The sequence below is a fragment of the Periophthalmus magnuspinnatus genome, chromosome 16 (assembly GCF_009829125.3).
Source record: "Periophthalmus magnuspinnatus isolate fPerMag1 chromosome 16, fPerMag1.2.pri, whole genome shotgun sequence".
Taxonomy (NCBI): Eukaryota; Metazoa; Chordata; class Actinopteri; order Gobiiformes; family Gobiidae; genus Periophthalmus; species Periophthalmus magnuspinnatus.
In genome coordinates, this window is record NC_047141.1 from 2770162 (window position 1) to 2790756 (window position 20595).

The following is a 20595-nucleotide window of genomic DNA, read 5'->3' on the forward strand; positions in this document are numbered from 1 at the left end:
TAAATGCAAGTGTGTGTGTGTGTGTGTGTGTCTGTGTGGGGGTGTGTCTGTGTCTGTGTGTGTGTCTGTATGTGTGTCTGTGTCTGTGAGACGTGAGCGGTGTTTGTTTTTAACATTGTTCCGCGAGTGTGACGCTTATTTTGAGCAACGAAAAATAAGAAAATATCATTTTATTTTAAGATCATAATAATCTTCCAATTTAAACTACAACAAAAAAGAGCTAACACAAATAAAATACACTTAAATTAAATACTTAAAATGTATTTTCCCAAGCCACGCAGAGCCACCGTATAAGGATGAAAGAGCCACATGTGGCTCCGGAGCCGTGGGTTGCCGACCCCTGGTCCAGCCAGAACCACACGCTCTGACAAAACTTTACAAAAACGAATGGACCTGGAACCATATCCTGTCACCCCAATCCCAGCCGCAATTACCAGGATGACCTCATCAAAAATATGTCTGGACAAGTTTTATTTGTGCATGTTTGAGTAATCTAGTGAACAGCAAATATAACATTTCAAATCAATAAAGCTAACATGGTGATGTAAATATGTTAAGTGTATAGAAGAGTAAGAGCCCCTCTTTAATGTAAGGCAAATCCAATCATTTTTTTCCGCTTATCCGGAATCGGGTAGCAGTCTAAGCAGGGACTCCCAGACTTCCCTCACTCTAGACATGTTGTCCAGCTCCCCCAGGGGAGCCAAAGGTGTTCCCAGGCCAGCCGAGAGACATAGTCCCTCCAGCATGTCCTGGGTCTTCCCCAGGGCCTCCTCCCGGCGGGACATGCCCAGAACACCTCCCCAGGGAGGCGTCCTGGGAGCATCCAGAAGAGATGCCCGAGCCACCTCAGCTGCTCCTCTCGATGTAGAGGAGCAGCAGCTCTACTCCAAGCTCCTCACCCCATTTCTTAGGGTGCGCCCAGCCACCATGAGGAGGAAACTCATTTCGATCTCTTGTAATTAGGACAGTGCATATTAATCAACATGTCAACAAACAGCATCAATGTAAATATGCACATAGACATGACAACAAGTGAACCACAATAGACCATTCTCTGAGTTTAAGATGCCCCAAGAAGAAAATAATCTACCTGTGTGAGAATGTTTGATTATTTTCAACCATTGTTTCAGAGTGTTCTGAAGGTTGAAAAGGACCCACAGTTCCTGACATGGGCCGGTAATGTGTTCCATGACTGATCCTCTGACAGACATCACCATTTGGCCAAATTTGGTCCTGCGTCTCTGTATGTCACAGTCTCCTCTGGTCAATGCTCTCGTGTTAACTCGGTCAGTCATTTTTTTACTTATAAAATCCATTAATGGTGGAGGAGCAAGTCCATTTAAAACTTTAAAAATAAGGCAAGCATCCATAAATACCTGATAACTTTCAAGATCCAGAATATTATATTTACTTAAGATATTACAATAGTGATACTGTAGAGGCTTTTTGTCCAGTGTTTTCAATGTTTTTTGAAGAGGGACTTTAGGGGCTTCAGGAGGCCTCTGATGTACGAGACCATGTGGTATAGCAGTAAGATATGTGATTAAATATCATGGCATGCAAATACGCCTTTGATGATTCTGTTGTCAGATAAGGTCTTATACGTTTGAAGTTTGACAGATTAAATTTAATTATATAAGACATTTTTTTAACATGCTGTTTAAAATTTAGGTTAGAGTCAAAAACTACCCCAAGGTATTTAAATTGTTCAACCACATCTAATCTCTCCCCATTGACCAACACAGATGGTTGCTCACCCCCTGCTGGCTGTCGAGAGAAAAACATACAGATGTCTTTTTAGTATTGAGATGCAGGCCAGAGTCATGGAGCCAGTGGGACACTGGCACCATGGCACCCAAGAGCACTGCAGCAGCTTCATATTTTGTTTTTGCATGAGCATACAGTACAGTATCATCTGCATATAGTTGCATTTTTACACTCTTAAAAACATTTGGTAAATTGTTGACATATTAGCTAAATAAAATTGGACCCAATATTGAGCCTTGTGGGACTCCGGCTGAGCAAGTAAGGTTGATTGTGAATTTTCAATTTGTGCGGCTTGTTTTCTGTCCGACAGGTATGATTTCATCCAGCAGAGGGCATTGTTAGAGAAGTTAAAATATTTTAATTTGTCAAGAAGAACAGTATGATTGATAGTGTCAAAAGCACGTTTCAGGTCAAGCAACACAGCGCCCACACAGCCGCCCTGATCAAGTAGATGTTTTAGTTTTTCTAAGAAATAGCAAGTGGCTGTCTCTGTGGAGCGATGCTTCCGAAACCCAAACTGCATAGGATGAAGAGTAGTTTCACTATTGTTCAGCTGTTCAGTTAGCTGTTTAGCAACCCATTTTTCAGCAATTTTTGAAATTATTGGCAAAATACTTATTGGCCGATAGTTCTCTGGTTTTGTTTTGTCTCCTGCCTTAAATACCGGGGTAACCCTGGCAGTTTTCCATGATGATGGCACAATTCCGTGTTTAATGGACTGATTTATTTAATGTGCAATTGGACTTGCGAGTATCTCTTTGTGAAGCTTTAAGAAGTGACTTGACATGCCAAATATGTCCCTGGCTTTTGAACTTTTAATAGCTGTTATTGTTTTTATGACCTCAGGGACAGAGATTTCTTGTATGTTAAACACTGTTTTACTAAGATCTAAAGGATAATGTGGAATGTTAGGGCTTTTTAGGTTCATTACCCAAAGCTCATGACCATAGGTGAGGGTAGGAACATAGAGCTTTGCCTTTCGACTCAGCTCCTTGTTTACCACAACAGACCGATACAGCGACTGCATCACTGCAGACGCTGCACCGATCCAAGTGTAACTGTATTGCTGTCATACTCAGTGTTCAATGGTTGGTCAATATTGCTCTATGTTAGTTTTGTGGTCCTAATGGTGGTATTGGTTATTTAGATTTAAATGTATAATGTGTGTGCATGCGTGTCCTGTACAGTGCATTAAGAGGCAAGGTTTTGGTGAGCCCGCACTCAAGGGGCAATACCCCCTAGCAACGGGCCCATTCCTTGCTAGCCCTAATCTTTTTATGTGTTTGTTGTCAATTATTATTATTATTGATTAATAATTAATTTATTATTAATAATAATAATTATTATTGTGTATATATATATATATATATATATATATATATATATATATATATATATATATATATATATATATATATATATATATATTATCATTTAATAATTAATGTTATTCATTTTAATATTTAATATGTGTGTTTATATTCACCCATTTATTTAGAACCACAAATTAATTCAATAAATAAATTTGTTAATGAATAAGGCAATAATAATAATGATAATATTAATAGTGACAGCAACAATAGAAACGTGTACATACAATGAAAACAATAACACAACAATAATAGTGGTATACAGCAATAGTGGTGGTATAATTGCAATTATTGTAATAAAGTTTAGATAATGTCGTGTGTGTGTGGCGTGTGTGTATGTGTCTTTGTAGGAATGGGGGTATGTATAGGAATGTGCGTGGCGTTCTCATTAGTTAATTATGTTAATGGTGTTATAATAGTCTAATGGTGGAGTTTATGTTGTTGATATTGATGACTGATTGGAAACAATATTGAAGTGGTTTATGAATGGTGTCCAGGTTTCCATGAAAGACGGTATGTCATCCTCAAAGTATGCTGTCATTTGCGAGGTTGAAATGTGATGGATGAGCGAGTTAGACCAGTGTTTGATGTTTATTGACTGTTTTGATTTCCAGTTTTGTAGAATTATTTTCTTGGCGATAGTTAGAGATGTCAACAAACTGTTTTTATATTTAGGTGGTATGGTGAAAGTTGTAATAATGCCAAGTAAACATAGGGATGGGGAGGGAGGAATTCTGCAGCTCAGGATGTCTGTGAGTTTATGTGTGACTGTGTTCCAAAAAACCTGAACTGGTGTACATTCCCAGAGTGCATGTAAATAAGTGTCTGTGACTCCCATGGTGCATTGTGAACAGGTGTCTGTGTCTGTTAGTCCCATTTTGTATTTCTTGTATTGGGTGATGTGTGTCCTGTGGACAACTTTGTATTGGATAAGTTGTAGATTAGTGTTGGATGTCATTGAGAACGTATTTTTGCAAATTTCTGTCGTTCTCGTGTCGAGTTCGTATGTAGATGGTGTATCTATATCTGTGTTCCATTTGAGTTGTGGTGTATGTATTATATTGTCTGAATGGATAAGTTTGTATAGTTTGGAAATGAGTTTCTTTGGTTTCTTGATATTCTTTATGTTTTCTAATAGTTGAGGAGGATCCAGGGTATTATTAGTTATATTAATCTTGCTTTGGATAATGGATTTGATTTGTAAATATTGAAAGCGATTATTGTTGTTGATTTCGAACTGTTCCATAAGTTGTCTAAATGTTATGAATTTATTGTTGTGGAATAAGTGGTGAAGGTGAGTGATGCCTTTTTGTTCCCATGTGCAATAGTGAAGTGGGGTACTATTCATGTGAAAGTCAGTCATCCAGTCACATGACTAATATACAGGACAACAGTCAGATTACACCTGAGTCTAGGTCACATCATGGGCGCTGCACACGCATAAACAAGCACGAGTTAGTTTAACCCTATAGCGTCGGCTCCTATCGTCGCTGATAGAGCGCGGTTGCGGACTTTCCAGTCATCAGAGCAGTAATCATCATTCAAGTTATTATGAACATGTAGGAAGTTCAGTTGTGTTGTGCAGTATTATCTCATGACATTGTGCAAGGTACATCAAAATGCACTGTACATGTAAGAATTCATAATACATTTACAAATAAATATATGTTTAACATTTTTGTATTAGGTGGTAGATCTTTCAGACACGATCATTTTAAAAGTAGCTCACATACTGAAAAAGTCTGAGCACCCCTGGCCTAGAAGATTCAACGATTCAAGACTTTTATTATCATATGAACAGTACAGAAACACATTTCCCTATACAATGAAATTCTTACTTTGCTGACAACACTGAATGCCAAAGTATAAAGAAAATTTGATATAAATTAAAATACATAAATAAGATAAAGAGAATATAAAAAATATATAATCAAATAAATAATAGTGCAAATTATCATGAGTAAGTTATAGTTGATGTCTAGGAGTGTGTGTGCGTGTTCAAAAGTCTGATGGCCGTTGGAAAGGAAGAGTTCTTGAGTCTGGTGGTCCTGCATTTCACACTTCTGCACCTTTGGCCTGAAGGCAGGAGTGGGAATAGTCCATGCTGGGGGTGGGTGCGGTCCTTGAAGTGGAGCTAACATACACGTTCATCACGCTGGGCGCCATGTTGGATACTATGTTTAACTAGAAATTCTGTCCATAAATACAATGAACAGAACCGGTGACAAAGGGCAGCCCTGGTGGAGTCCAACGTGCACTGGGAACAGGTCTGACTTACTGCCGGCAATGCAAACACAGCTCCTGCTCCGGTCATACAGGGACCGGACAGCCCTTAGTAAAGGGCCCCGAACCCCATACTCTCGGAGCACCCCCCAAAGGACACCACGAGGGATATGACCTTAAAACTACCAATAAATGACATCACAAGGTGGAACAGACCAATTTGAGCTTTGGAGCTGGAGACAGAATAATGCAGATACACATGTGTATTTGTGCTCCTTTCATGATTAAATAAAGTCATTAGCTCATCACTAGTGCTCAAATTTGACTGTGATAAAAACAAAGCAAAAATAACAAAAAAAACTAATTTTTTATTGTGACAGAATTTTCATTCAAAATGAAGCAGCAGACTCCAACACAGAACTCTCTTTAAAACATCTCATGAACACAACCAATTAGCTTTCAGTCACTTTCTGTTTTGTGAGTGTTCATGTGTTTATTCAAATGCTGTTTAAGTTTAAACCCTTTATCACAAATGGAACATCTGTAAGGCCTTTCACCAGTGTGTATTCTCAAATGTGCATCTAGACTACACTTTTGGGTAAATGTTTTCTTACAGGTTAAACAGCTGTATGGTCTCTCACCAGTGTGTGTTCTCTTGTGTTGCTCCAGCGTGCCCTTTATAGCAAATGTCTTCTGACATGTTGAACAGCTGAACGGTCGTTCACCTGTGTGTATCCTTACATGTCCATCTAGATGACTCTTTTCTGTAAATGTTTTCTCACAAGTTGAACAGCTGTAAGGTTTCTCGCCTGAGTGTGTTCTCAGATGATGAACAAGAGCACTCTTATCAAAAAATGTCTTCTCACAGATTGAACAGCTGTAAGGTTTCTCTCCTGTGTGTATTTTTATATGTCTGTCTAGATGACTCTTCGTGGTAAATGTCTTCTCACAGATTGAACAGCTGTAAGGTTTCTCTCCCGTGTGTATTGTTATATGTGTATCAAGATGACTCTTCATGGTAAATGTTTTCTCACATGTTGAACAACTGTAAGGTCGTTCATCGGTGTGTATCTTTATATGTCTATCTAGATGACTCTTATCTGTAAATGTTTTCATACAAACTAAACAGTTGAATGGTCTCTCTCCTGTGTGAACTCTAATGTGTCTTTGTAAAGTCTGCTTAGTCCCAAACCTCTTTTGACACATGGGGCATTCGTATTTCTTGCCCTCAGCTCCTTGGGCTGTTCCTGACATGTTTCCATAGTTCAAGGTGGCACTGGCCTCTGGGGATAGACCCGAGTTTGAAGTGACAGTGCTTCTGGCTCTGATCTGGACTTGGTTGCAGTGGTCTCCATCAGCCTCTGTCTCCATCTGTGCAGATGAACAGCTGAATGGAGCTCTCCAGTCTTCATCATCATCAGTGTCAGAGGAGTGCTCCGTGTGTCCCTCAGTCTCTGAGTGTAAATGTGGCTCTGTGCTGATGTCCTCTCCCTGCTCAGTTTGTTTATGTTGAAGCAGTGAGGAATCTTCTGTCTTCACACAGACCACACTGGACTCCCACTGGACGGCCACTGGAAGCTGGTGTGGGGAACACATACACAAATTAATAGTAATATTTTTACTCTGCTGAAAACAACAACAATAATTTCATTAAAGCTGCACGCGGCGATAAACGTCCTCGCCATCCCTTGCGACTGCGGGGTACATGCCACAGCAAAGATCCTGCCTCTCATCCAGGTTTAAATCGCCCCTCCACTTAAAATCAGCATCTACAGTGGGGCAAAAAACTATTCAGTCAGCCACCAATTGTGCAAGTTCTCTCACTTAAAAAGATGAGAGAGGCCTGTAATTTCCATCATAGGTTCACTTCAACTATGAGAGACAGACTGGGGGGAAAGAATCCAGGAAATCACATTTTTAATATACAAATTGGTAAATTCCTCAGTAAAATAAGTATTTGGTCACCTACAAACAAGGAAGATTTCTGTCTCTCACAGACCTGGAACTTCTTCTTTCAGAGGCTCCTCTGTCCTCCACTCGTTACCTGTATTAATGGCACCTGTTTGAACTCATTATCAGTATAAAAGACACCTGTCCACAACCTCAACAGTCAGACTCCAAACTCCACTATGGCCAAGACCAAAGAGCTGTCAAAAGACACCACAAACAAAACTGTAGACCTGCACCAGGCCCCGAAGACTCAATCTGCAATAGGTGCAGCTTGGTGTGAAGGAATCAACTGTGGGAGGCAATTATTAGAAAATGGAAGACATACAAGACCACTGATAATCTCCCTCAATCTGGGGTTCCACTCAAGATCTCACCCCATGGGGTCAAAATGATCACAAGAACGAAGAGCAAAAATCCCAGAATCACATGGGGCAACCTAGGGAATGACCTGCAGAGAGCTGAGACCAAAGTCACAAAGGCGACCATCAGTAACACACTACACCGCCAGGGACTCAAATCCTGCAGTGCCAGATGTGTCCTCCTGCTTAAGCCAGTACATGTCCAGGCCCGTCTGAAGTTTGCTAGAAAGCATTTGGATGATCCAGAAGAGGATTGGGAGAATGTCATATGGTCAGATGAAACTAAAGTAGAACTTTTTGGTAAAAACTCAACTTGTTGTCTTTGAAGGAGAAAGAATGCTGAGTTGCATCCAAACAACTCCATACCTACTGTGAAGCATGGGGTGGAAACATCATGCTTTGGGGCCGTTTTTCTGCAAAGGGACCAGAATGACTGGTCTGTGTAAAGGAAAGAATGAATGGGGCCATATATCGTGAGTTTTTGGGAGAAAACTTCCTTCTGAGAGAATGTAGCGTTTTAGGAGTTTGTTTCTATGAATCATAAATGTTCATAATCCATATTTCTACAGCTCAAACCTCATTGTAGAACAGAAAAACAATCACACGGGGGGACCTAGTGAAAGACTGATCCATGTAAAGGAAAGAATGAATGGGGCCATGTATTGTGAGATTTTCAGTGAAAACCTCCTTCCATCAGCAAGGGCATTGAAGATGAAACGTGGCTGGGTCTTGTCAATGATGACAATGATCCCAAATACACCGCCCGGGCAACGAAGGAGTGGCTTCGTAAGAAGCATTTCCATGGAAAATCTTTGGAGGGAGTTGAAAGTCTGTGTTGCCCAGTGACAGCAGCAAAACATCACTGCTCTAGAGGAGATCTGCAGGAGGAATGAGCCAAACTTCCAGAACCAGTGTGTGAAAACCTTGTGGAGACTCACAGGAAACATTTGACCTCTGTCACTGCCAGCAAAGGGTACAATATATAACAAAGTATTGAGAGGAACTTTTGTAAATACTTTGCCCCAGTTTGCAAATAAATTCTTTAAAAATCAGACATTTTTTTCTCATTTTGTCCCTCATAGTTGAAGTGTACCTATGATCTTTTTAAGGCACAATTGGTGGCTGATTAAATACTTTTTTTACCCCACTGTACCTAGTAGTACTCCATTAATTCCAGTGAGACTATATCTGACATTGTCATGCCTTCAGGCTTGGAAATACAAGTACGTCCGTACGTGAATATTTTTACTAACAAGTATATACATATATCCCACAATCTTGAATTTTTATTCCAATAAAATTGAGTTTTTGTTAACGTTCAGGGGATCAAAAATGGTCCCAATCCAGCAATAAAAATAAATAATAATGGATTTTTTTGCCACCTGTAAGGTATTTTTTAACAATGTAATGCTACCCCCAGATGCCTGTAGCCTTACTCACCAAAGACCCCCACCCTGAGAGGGTCGTAAAGCAATCTACAGCACTGGGGCCAAGAAGATAACATCTAGGACCAGGGCCACTTCTTATCTGTGGCCCTGCTCACCAAGGACTGAGTGCCCCCCATCCTGTGAGGGTCATAAAACAATAAGATTGATTGACTTAAAAACACACATTGAGGGATTTTGCCAAAAAGGTTTTTAATGTGTAATCACATGTTGCCGAGAGGAAGACCCGCCTCACACACTGGGAGGCCTATAAAAGCTGGAAACACAACCATCTCAGGACTCTCTTCCTATCCTTTCCTGAGAGTCCGGTGCTTCATTGTCAACTTTACCTGTGATGAACTCATTAAACCCTTCTGACTTATATTTCAGTCTCTTAGTCCTCTTTGACGCTTGCATCAGAAACGAACATTTCTTACACACCCGTTATTTTTCTCCTAAACCATAAAAGCATGACGTTGTGACTTTTTCACATTGTGCCCCATCACAATTAAGACCATGTGAAATTGATTGTCGTATAAATTTATATATAAAATTAGGAGAGGGCGCCAGAGAGCATGAACGTTGTATTATTTTTTTCTAAAGAAAAAATGTGTGAAAAATTTTTTTTTTTTAAATGTCCCAAATTTGCAACTTTGTTGAAAATTCACCATGACCACACCCCAAGTCATATTCAAAATGTAATTGATAATCTTTGATCGCACATGGGTTTAGTAGGTTTTGGCCAAATTTTAGGTGTTTGTGATGAAAACTGTGCTCGGGTTTGATCCAATATGGCCGACTTCCTGTATGTTTCAGGGCGGGGCCATAATATCATTATTGTCATGTACTGACATGTTCTATTTTCCGGTGTGAGTTTCAGATTTTTACATTAACTTTTTTCCGTGTCGGGCTCCCATTGGCCCCATGAAAATCACAGTTTGAGGGGGGCGCTGCCGACTCATCTTTCATTATTTTTTAATCAAGGTCTTCAGTGAGAGCTCATCGACTGTGGATGATGACACCCAGACTTTTGACCTGAGGGGAAGGAAGGACAGGAGTCACTGAGACAAACTGTTGAATTTATTAAGAGTGGAGGTGCTTGGAGTTGTTCAGTTTTCATAACAGTGAAAGTGAATGTTGAGCTTACAGAAAATTAAACCAAATGTCAGAATGTAGATGATTAGTAGATTAGAAGAGAAGGGACCCGAGGAGGGAGCCCTGGGGCACACCAGCAGAGATAGGAAAGGAGTGAGATCTATGAGGTTTAAGTTGAATAAACTGACTGTTGGATTTATCATCAGAGAGATATGAAGAGAAGCAAGAGAGAGGAGTGGGAGAGATACTGATAGACTGGAGTCTGTGAATGAGAGTGGTGTGCGAGATGGTGCCAAAGCCTCTTAATGATGCTAAAGTAATTTCGGACCGAAGATCAAAACCAAAAGGAATGTTAGTGGGCCATATTAACATTCGTAGCATTGTCAACAAATCAGATCAAATGGAACACCTGCTAAGTGATTCTAATATTGATATACTTGGAATATCAGAAAGTTCGTTGACTCCTAAGTCACCAACAGCAGCTGTGAATATACTATGATACAATGTATATAGAAGAGATAGAAAGACAGGAAAAGGTGGGGGTGTGCTGGTTTATGTTAGGAACCATCTAAAATGTGAACTAATCAGCTGGCCACAAGAAGTTACCGTTGAATGTATTGGTTTGACTGTAACATTGTCTTCTACAATGTCTTTTACTGCGATCTGTATATATCGACCGCCATCTGCCAACGATATATTTTATAATCAGCTTGAAATAATTTTAAATTGCTGCAATTCACAAAGGGAAATTATTTTTATGGGTGATCTTAACATCAACTGGGACAGCAAACCAGATAGGAGAAAACTGAAACAATTTACAGATAAATATAATCTTACACAGATTATAACTGGTCCAACGAGAATAACAAATAAATCAAAAACAACAATTGACTTACTTTTTACGAACAAACCCGAAAGAAATGTTAAGACTTTTAATCTCCTCTCTGGTCTTTCTGACCACAATTTTATTTTCTGCTCAAGAAAAATCAAGAGGCAGCATCCAGCTACAAGCAACAAAAATAGGTCATATGTTTTTATACCTAAAAATCTGCAACTACTTTTAAAGAATGAACTTAAACAACTCAGTTGGTCCAATGTATTGGAAAATGTGGACACTGAAACTTGCTCAATGAACTTTATCAAAAGCATCAATGACATTTTAACCCAGTTTACAAGAGAAGGTAAAGTTAAAAAAAAACTAGGGATAATCTTCCTTGGCTTAATAGTTACTGTAGAAAATTGATGAAAGAAAGGGACCAGGCACTTAAAAAATCTTTGAAAACAGGAACTACAAGTGATCGCCAGATTTTTACATCACTCAGAAATAAAGTGATACAGCAAATACGTAAAGCAAAAGCTGTGTTCTATATTGACATTATAAAAGGGGCTAATGGGAATGGTAAAACAATATGGGAAAATTTAAATAAATTGCTGGGGTGTAAAAGAGATCATCATCTCAACAATCTACAGCTTCAAGTACAGGGCACACTGACTGATGACCTTGACAAAATTGTCAATATATTTAATACATTCTTCATTAGCTCAGTTGCAGATTTAACAATGAACCTAAAAAGCCCTGACATTCCACATTATCCTTTAGATCTTAGTAAAACAGTGTTTAACATACAAGACATCTCTGTCCCTGAGGTCATAAAAACAATAACAGCTATTAAAAGCTCAAAAGCCAGGGACATATTTGGCATGTCAAGTCACTTCTTAAAGCTTCACAAAGAGATACTCGCAAGTCCAATTGCTCATATAATAAATCAGTCCATTAAACACAGAATTGTGCCATTATCATGGAAAACTGCCAGGGTTACCCCGGTATTTAAGGCAGGAGACAAAACAAAACCAGAGAACTATCGGCCAATAAGTATTTTGCCAATCATTTCAAAAATTGCTGAAAAATGGGTTGCTAAACAGCTAACTGAACAGCTGAACAATAGTGAAACTACTCTTCATCCTATGCAGTTTGGGTTTCGGAAGCATCGCTCCACAGAGACAGCCACTTGCTATTTCTTAGAAAAACTAAAACATCTACTTGATCAGGGCGGCTTTGTGGGCGCTGTGTTCCTTGACCTGAAATGTGCTTTTGACACTATCAATCATACTGTTCTTCTTGACAAATTAAAATATTTTAACTTCTCTAACAATGCCCTCTGCTGGATGAAATCATACCTGTCAGACAGAAAACAAGCTGTACAAATTGAAAACTCACAATCAACCTTACTTACTTGCTCAGCCAGAGTCCCACAAGGCTCAATATTAGGTCCAATTGTATTTAGCTTATATGTCAACAATTTACCAAATGCTTGTAAGAGTGTAAAAATGCAACTATATGCAGATGATACTGTACTGTATGCTCATGCAAAAACAAAATACGAAGCTGCTGCAGTGCTCTTGGGTGCCATGGTACCAGTGTCCCACTGGCTCCATGACTCTGGCCTGCATCTCAACACTGTATATGTTGCCATTGGGTAACATTATCAGAAAACATGGCATTAATTTTCACTGCTACGCTGATGACACTCAGCTGTACTTATCAATGAAACCAAATCAGACTGATCAAATAGATAAACTCAGTGCCTGTGTGAAGGACATCAAAACCTGGATGACCTTGAATTACCTGCTCTTAAATCCTGAAAAAACAGAGGTCATTGTCGTTGGTCCCAAAGGTCAAAGAGATTCTCTGTCGGACCAGATAATCTCACTCGACAATGTGAGTATAGCTTCTAGCCCTACTGTAAAAAATCTTGGAGTCCTATTTGATCAAAATCTCTCATTCACAGCCCATGTAAACCTAGCTTGTAAAACCGCATACTTTCACCTGCGAAATATAACTAAAATTAGAAATATTTTACCTAAAAACGATGCTGAAAAACTCATCCATGCATTTGTTACTTCCAGACTTGATTACTGTAATTCCCTGCTTGCCGCCTGCCCCAAAAGTACTATAAGGAGCCTCCAGTTGGTCCAAAATGCAGCGGCCAGAGTCCTAACAGGAACTAAAAGAAGAGACCACATCAGTCCTGTACTAAAATATCTGCACTGGCTTCCTGTCGAGCTTAGAATCAAACTCAAAGTCCTGCTCCTGACATACAAAACCCTAAACGGTATGGCCCCATCCTATCTGCAAGATGCTATTGTCCCGTACCAGCCAAACAGAGCACTCCGCTCTCAGAATGCAGGACTATTAGTGGTTCCTAGAGTGTCCAAAAGTACAGTGGGAGGGAGAGCATTCAGTTACCAAGCTCCTGTGCTATGGAATCAACTCCCTGCTGATGTTAAACAGGCCCCCACAGTCTCTGTATTTAAGACCAGGCTTAAAACCTTCCTCTTCGGTATAGCGTATGACCAGGTTACTTAGTGAGGGAGTTAGGGTTATTAAAACCCGGGATAAGATAAGCTGCAGTAGGAGTAACTAGCTGGGGGAAGTATGGCAACCTGAGCACTATCCTCTACTTTGCCCTATTTTCTCATCAGCAATGCTATTCACATGTTGTCCCCTGTCCCACTCCCCCTGTGGAGTGTATCTCTTTCAGATGCCCCGATGACAGCTGGACCTCCTCCTTGCCTGGCTCTCCTCCTCCTCGCCCGGCTCTCCTCCTCCTCGTCTGGTCTTCCTCCCCCTCGCCTGGCCGATTTCTTATGTTGTCTGATTTTTCCTGTTGTGTCTGATTTTTCCTGTTGTGTCTGATTTTTCCTGTTGTGTCTGATTTTTCCTGTTGTGTCTGATTTTTCCTGTTGTGTCTGATTCTTCCTGTTGTTTTGTTTTTTGTGTCTTGGCAGCACGGTGACTGAGTGCCATCACTCATGTCTCACAGCAAGAAGGTTGGTTCGATCCCCGGGTCACCAGGCCTTTCTGTGTGGAGTTTTTCATGTTTCTCCCCGTGTCTGGATGGGTTTCCTCCGGGTACTCCGGTTTCCCCCATCAACCAAAACATGAACGCCCTTCGAGACAACTGTTGTTGTGATTTTGGGCGTTACAAAAATAAATGAATTGAATTGAATTGAACACTAAAAAGACGGTCTGTATGTTTTTCTCTCGACAGCCAGCAGGGGGTGAGCAACCATCTGTGTTGGTCAATGGGGAGAGATTAGATGTGGTTGAACAATTTAAATACCTTGGGGTAGTTTTTGACTCTAACCTAAATTTTAAACAGCATGTTAAAAAAATGTCTTATATAATTAAATTAAATCTGTCAAACTTCAAACATATAAGACCTTATCTGACAACAGAATCATCAAAGGCGTATATGCATGCCATGATATTCAGTCACATATCTTACTGCTATACCACATGGTCTCGTACATCAGAGGCCTCCTGAAGCCCCTAAAGTCCCTCTTCAAAAAAACATTGAAAACACTTGACAAAAAGCCTCTACAGTATCACTATTGTAATATCTTAAGTAAATATAATATTCTGGATCTTGAAAGTTATCAGGTATTTATGGATGCTTGCCTTATTTTTAAAGTTTTAAATGGACTTGCTCCTCCACCATTAATGGATTTTATAAGTAAAAAATACGACTGACCGAGTTAACACGAGAGCATTGACCAGAGGAGACTGTGACGTACAGAGACGCAGGACCAAATTTGGCCAAATGGTGATGTCTGTCAGAGGATCAGTCATGGAACACATTACCGGCCCATGTCAGGAACTGTGGGTCCTTTTCAACCTTCAAGAACACTCTGAAACATTGGTTGAAAAATAGTCAAACATGCTCACACATCTAGATTTTTATTTTTTTTTTTTGTGCACTTTTGTCTCATCTGTGTGTTTCTCTAAATGTTCTGTTTTTGACCTGCCTTAGGACAACGGATGTAAAGTAGCTATTGTGCTAATTCCAGCATATTTACATTGATGCTGTTTGTTGACATGTTGATTAATATGCACTGTCCTAATTAAAATAAATAAATAAAAAAATAAAATAAAATAAAATAAAAAAAGGCTGCTGTTAAATGGAAGAAGATGAGGATGGAGAGAAGGCCAGAGTCAGAAGCTATGAAGATGTCATTAGTGAGTTTCAAAAGTGCAGTTTCAGTGCTATGGAGAGGCAAAAAACTAATTATTCATAGATATTGTTGGTGACTAGATGGGTGTGGAGTTGAGAGCCTTTTTAGATTTTTAGAGATGAAGGGTAAGTTATAAATAAGGTGATAGTGAAATCCTCAAGATCGAGGGGGGGCTTGAGAATCATTGATGGATGGTAGTGATCTTGGATATAAAGAATCACATGAGTGAGTTATAGAAGTCAGAGGAGTGGTTTAGTTATGTTAGAGAGAAGGTGGAAAAAATAATGTAGCATCATCATCAAAAAGGGAAAAAACATGAGTTACAAACTAATGGCAACTTTATAACGATGGTCGTGCCGGCTAGCATAAAGGGGAGTCTTTGTGGCTGAAGCAGGAGGTGGAGCTAGGGCTCACAGTGAGCGCTCTGAGGGAGAAAACTTCAGAAGAAAAGTGTCTGTATTTGTGTATATAGGGCTTCTAATTATCAGTGAAAATGTTTATTATCCGAATTATCGTGTGATGTCACAATTACCAATACCAGTGACCAATACTTACTCCTCACTGTTCGGTTATTCCATCCATTGATTATCTTCCTCTTATCCTGGGCCAGGTCACAGGGGCAGCAGTCTAAGCAGGGACTCCCACACTTCCCTCACCCCAGACACATCCTCCAGCTCCTCCAGGCCAGCCAAGATAAATAGTCCCTCCAGCGTGTCCTGGGTCTTCCCCAGGGCCTCCTCCCAGTGGGAAATGTCCGGAACAGCTCCCTAGGGAGGCATCCATTAGGCATCCTGAACAGATGCCCAAGCCACCTCAGCTGCTCCTCTCGACGTGGAAGACCAGCGACTCTCATCCGAGCTCCTCCCGTGTGATAGAGTGCCTCACCCCATCTCTAATGGAGCACCCAGCCACCCTGCGGAGGAAACTCACTTTGGCCGCATGTATCCGCAATTTTGTGCTTTCATTACAAAATGTTCATGAGCATACGTGAGACTGACCGGTAAATCGAGAGCTCTGCCTTCAGCTCAGCTCCATCTTTCCCTCACTCGTGAACAAGACTCCAAAATACTTGAACTCCTCCACTTGAGGCAAGGACTCTCCACCCACCCAAAGAGAACCATGGCCACGGATTTGGAAAGCTGATTCTCATCTCAGCTGCTGCAGGTCCTGGCTTAATGAAGCCATCAGGGCAACATCAACAGGGCAGCAGCGAGGAGATCCTGGGGTTCTCAAATCGGACCCCCTCCAGCCCCTGACTGCGCCTAGAATTTCTGTCCTTAAATACAATGAACAGAACTGGTGAAAAAGGGAAGCCCTGGCAGAGTCCAACATGCACTGGAAACAGGTCTGACTCACTGCCAACAATGCAAATACAGCTCCTGCTCCGGTCAAACAGAGACCAAACAGCATTTAGCAGTCCGGACTCCATAATCCCAGAGCACCCCCCAAAGAGCACCAAGAGAGATATGGTCAAACCCCCAAACCCATCGGGTGGCCTGCCAGGTCTGGTGATTGGTTGACAGCTCTGCCCCCGTCTTCGCCCGAGTGTCCAAGACACGCAGCCAGAGGTCAGATGACATGACAGCAAAGCAGATGCCATGTGCACCAATTGACACCTTTGTGCTTATGGATAAACTGTGGCTAGCACAAAAGTAAAAAAACATAACACCACTCCAGTTCAGATCAGAGAGGCTGTTCTTCCTGATCGTAACCCTCCAGGTGTCACCGTCATTGCCCATGTGGATGTGGTCTTTTTCATGCTTCATCTAATTGTACGTGGTCCTGATAAGTAAATATATGACATTTAATACTGAAAAAGAAGCTGTGGCCTCCAACCTTATGTGGTCAGTTTCACCTAACTTCATCCTAGACAATCATTTGGATAAAGCTCACCTGTGCTGGGAGCGTGTCTTCCTCCTGTTTGATGATCTGCTCCTCTGGCTCCTCTTTAATCCGTGGAGTCTGTGGAGTGTCCTGGTTCCTCTGGTTCTCCTCTTTGGAGCGACACAGTTCCTCCTCATACTCTGCTGTCGTTCTTTCAAACAGCACAAAGATCTCTTCAGCAGCCGCAGTCAGCCGCTCATTCACCAAAGCTCTCAGCATTTGGCCTTTCTGGACTTGGTTGCAGTGGTCTCCATCAGCCTCTGTCTCCATCTGTGCAGCTGAACAGCTGAATGGAGCTCTCCAGTTTTCATCATTGTCAGTGTCAGAGCCATATTGACACTCAGAGACTGAGGGCCACACGGAGCATTCCTCTATGCTGATGTCCTCTCCGTGTGTTTCCTCTCTGTGTTCAGTTAGTCTATGATGAAGCAGTGAGGACTCTTCTGTCTTCACACAGACAACATTGAACTCTGGGATGCCCACTGGGAGCTAGAGTAGAGAACAAACAGACAAATATTAACATGACTATTTTGACTCAAAACAATAAGATTTTTTTCTTGATTTCAATCAGATATGTGCTAAATGTTTCTGTCATTTTCTTGGTGGAGTTTTGTTTGATAAATGTATAACAATATTTCAATCTCAAGATGAGAACAAATCCACAGCCTCCAGATGTAACTTTCTGGAGGCGGCACATCACCTGCGTTTCTATGGAAATAGGAAGTTAAAACCAGTTCTGAACATTCTCCATGGAGATAAATAAATTTTATGTCATACTGTGGAATATTATAACAAAAGGATCAATATTTCCATAGAAATAAGCAGTTTGTGTGGACACGACAGCATATGGTTAAGAGCTAACTGCACCACAACTGAGACGGGAAAGAGGATTTTTGCTGTTTTACTTCACAAAAATGGAACACACTCCAAAGAAAAGCAAAACTGGTTACGTTGGTGACACAATTGCAATTTAATAATTTGATAATGAACTTTTATACACACACCTGCTCCTGTTTTAATGTTTTAGTTGGAGATACAGATCTTAGCCAAAAAAAAGAAAATGGATTGCATTTCCTAACAAAAAGGCCTCTTTAACTTCCCTCTCAGACCATTTCTGAACAGGAATGGAGCCTGAGACAACATCTATCTCCTATTTATAACTCCATCCTCAGGCCTAAATCTTAACAAGAAAAACAATAGAGCTAGCCAGTATGCTAATTACCAGAATGCCAATAAGTGTGAGGGCACCAATTTGGTGCAGTGTTAATAGTTTCTATTTGTAGGCTAGGTCTAATGAGCTAGCCTACAAACACACAGTGTGAACAAACAGGTGTGTCAGTTTCAGTGAAGTTAGCTCCTCCCTTCAGACAGATATAAGGCAGTGTCCACCAGCAATCTGACCAGAACTGAAGAATAGGCTTGGACGAGCAGCCAAATGTCTTCAGTCCAACTTTTTGTCCAGTGACAGATCTGATTTTTTCTTTTATTACATCTTGTAATAGTTTAGTTTTGATCAAAAGGAAAATATTGTAGATACAAGCGGCAGAAATTAGTTTCCTCTGCAGGGTGGGTGGGAGCTCCCTGAGAGATAGAGTGAGAAGCTCAGCCTCACGGGAGGACTTTGGAGTAGATTTCGTCTGGAGGTGGGACTTAACACTCTACTACAACCATGGCAACCCACTTTAAAACAGTGTGTTCTATTCACCTAAGCTGCCCAGTCTAAAAAAATGCACTTTTTAACAAGAAAAAGCTTCATTTCAGCCTAAAATTATAACAAAAACACATCCAGTTTTTCTGTCACTTTCTATTGATGCATCAGAGACCATTTCCCCCCCAAACACAGCCACGCCAAATGGCTGTGTGTCAGTGGTTAGGCTCACAAATGTTGATTTTGGTCAATATATTTTTTTTCATAATCAGGTTAAACGTGCATTAAATAGGCCTGTCACAATAATCACTATATCGACTTCTCATTCAGTACATGACAGACGGAAAAACACTTTTTGGGGTCAATATTAATCATGGGACTATTTGGAAAAATGTAGATTATTTTTCTGTTCTATGGTGAGACTTGAGCTGTAGAAAATTGGATTATGAAATTTATGACTCATTATAGAAACAAACAAACTACTAAAATGCTGCATTCTCATTTATTTAATGCAGCTCATTAAATCATGTTTTTTTTTTAACAGTATTGTATTTGGGGGATAATTCTGCTTTATGGTTTGGTTTCAATATTATTGTTTATTGTTTATATTTGGGTGTCCATAAAGTTTCTTTATTAAATTTATTTAGAAAGGCAAGTGATAAGTTAGATTAATTACATGTATTCTATTGAACTCAGTGGTTATAAAAGTTTGTAATCACACTGGGATCTGCATGTTCGTAAGTTCCTCAAATATTTCCAGATCTTTGGATTGAAGGGATGGACCAATCCTGTTCGCACCACATTCATCAGACATCACACTTCTCGATTTGCCTCTGTGGGGCTTTGTTAAAGATATCATGTATCAAGCAAATATACGGGACATTACTGAACTAAAAAAAAAAAGATACAGATGCGTCTGCAACCATCTATGAGGCTCTGCTACACTGACAGGGCAAGAAATCCAGTCCCGTCTTGATGTGCTTTGTGCCCCTAATGGAGCCCATACAGAGGTGTATTAAATGAGGCCAAACACTTTGGACACCACTGAATACAATAGTACAAGACTGATTAAGATATCTGATCAATTGCCTTTGTAATAATTTATTTAATTGTAAGGAGACTTTAAGGACACTCTGTATATCCCACTTCAAAATGTGTTATCGTGACATTATCGAGCATTATGTAGGATTCTCTGTGAAATAATAATGTTTTGGGGGTTTTACTACTGCTGTCTGGCTCAGTAGACTTGTGGTCATAGAGTGTGCATCAGTCAGACTGCAAAGATTGAGAGTTTCGCCCCTGCACAATAAACACTGTAAACACACACCTCATGATCTGAAAATAGGACAAATTGGACCTTTGTGAAAGCGAGATCCATGAAATAAAGCCTTGAGACTTTCCATTTCAGATTCATGTTGCTCTTTGACGCTTACACCACAAACGAACATCCGTGGCCCCTACCCCCCTCCCGGACAGTTACTCAAAATGAGTATTCTGAAAAGACCTACGTATTTTCAGTCCGTGTATTTAGTGACTTCCAACACTGTGGATAAAGCTCACCTGTGCTGGGAGCGTGTCTTCCTCCTGTTTGACGCTCTGCTCCTCTGGCTCCTCTTTAATCCGTGGAGTCTGTGGAGTGTCCTGGTTCCTCTGGTTCTCCTCTTTGGAGCGACACAGTTCCTCCTCATACTCCGCTATCGTTCTTTCAAACAGCGCAAAGATCTCTTCAGCAGCCGCAGTCAGCCGCTCATTCACCAAAGCTCTCAGCGTTTGGCCTTTGGACATTTTAACAAAGTGTTTTTAGCTTTAGCTCCGAGCTAACCGCACACGGGGCTCTGTCTGCTTCCTGCTTTTTGTGC

At 40.6% G+C, this 20595-nt stretch overlaps 1 protein-coding gene across 1 annotated transcript; it reads right to left on the reverse strand.

Moving 5' to 3' along the window:
* Nucleotides 1-5118: 5118 nt before the first annotated feature.
* LOC117383480 (zinc finger protein 154-like) lies at nucleotides 5119-20595 on the reverse strand. Its single transcript, XM_033980664.2, has 3 exons — nucleotides 20297-20595; nucleotides 17098-17577; nucleotides 5119-6938 (listed from the first exon to the last, which is right to left on the reverse strand). Exons 1-3 carry the CDS (start codon nucleotides 20519-20521, stop codon nucleotides 5820-5822), a joined length of 1824 nt encoding a protein of 607 aa, XP_033836555.2. The 5' UTR covers nucleotides 20522-20595; the 3' UTR covers nucleotides 5119-5819.

What these genes read in the sequence shown, in the direction of transcription:
- LOC117383480 (XM_033980664.2), bottom strand. Translation starts at nt 20,521, where the DNA reads ATGTCCAAAGGCCAAACGCTGAGAGCTTTGGTGAATGAGCGGCTGACT. An exon ending in AAGACACGCTCCCAGCACAG is followed by an intron (nt 17,578 to 20,296) that starts GTGAGCTTTATC and finishes TCTCTACTCTAG; the next exon opens with CTCCCAGTGGGCATCCCAGA. An exon ending in AAGACACGCTCCCAGCACAG is followed by an intron (nt 6,939 to 17,097) that starts GTGAGCTTTATC and finishes TCCCCACACCAG; the next exon opens with CTTCCAGTGGCCGTCCAGTG.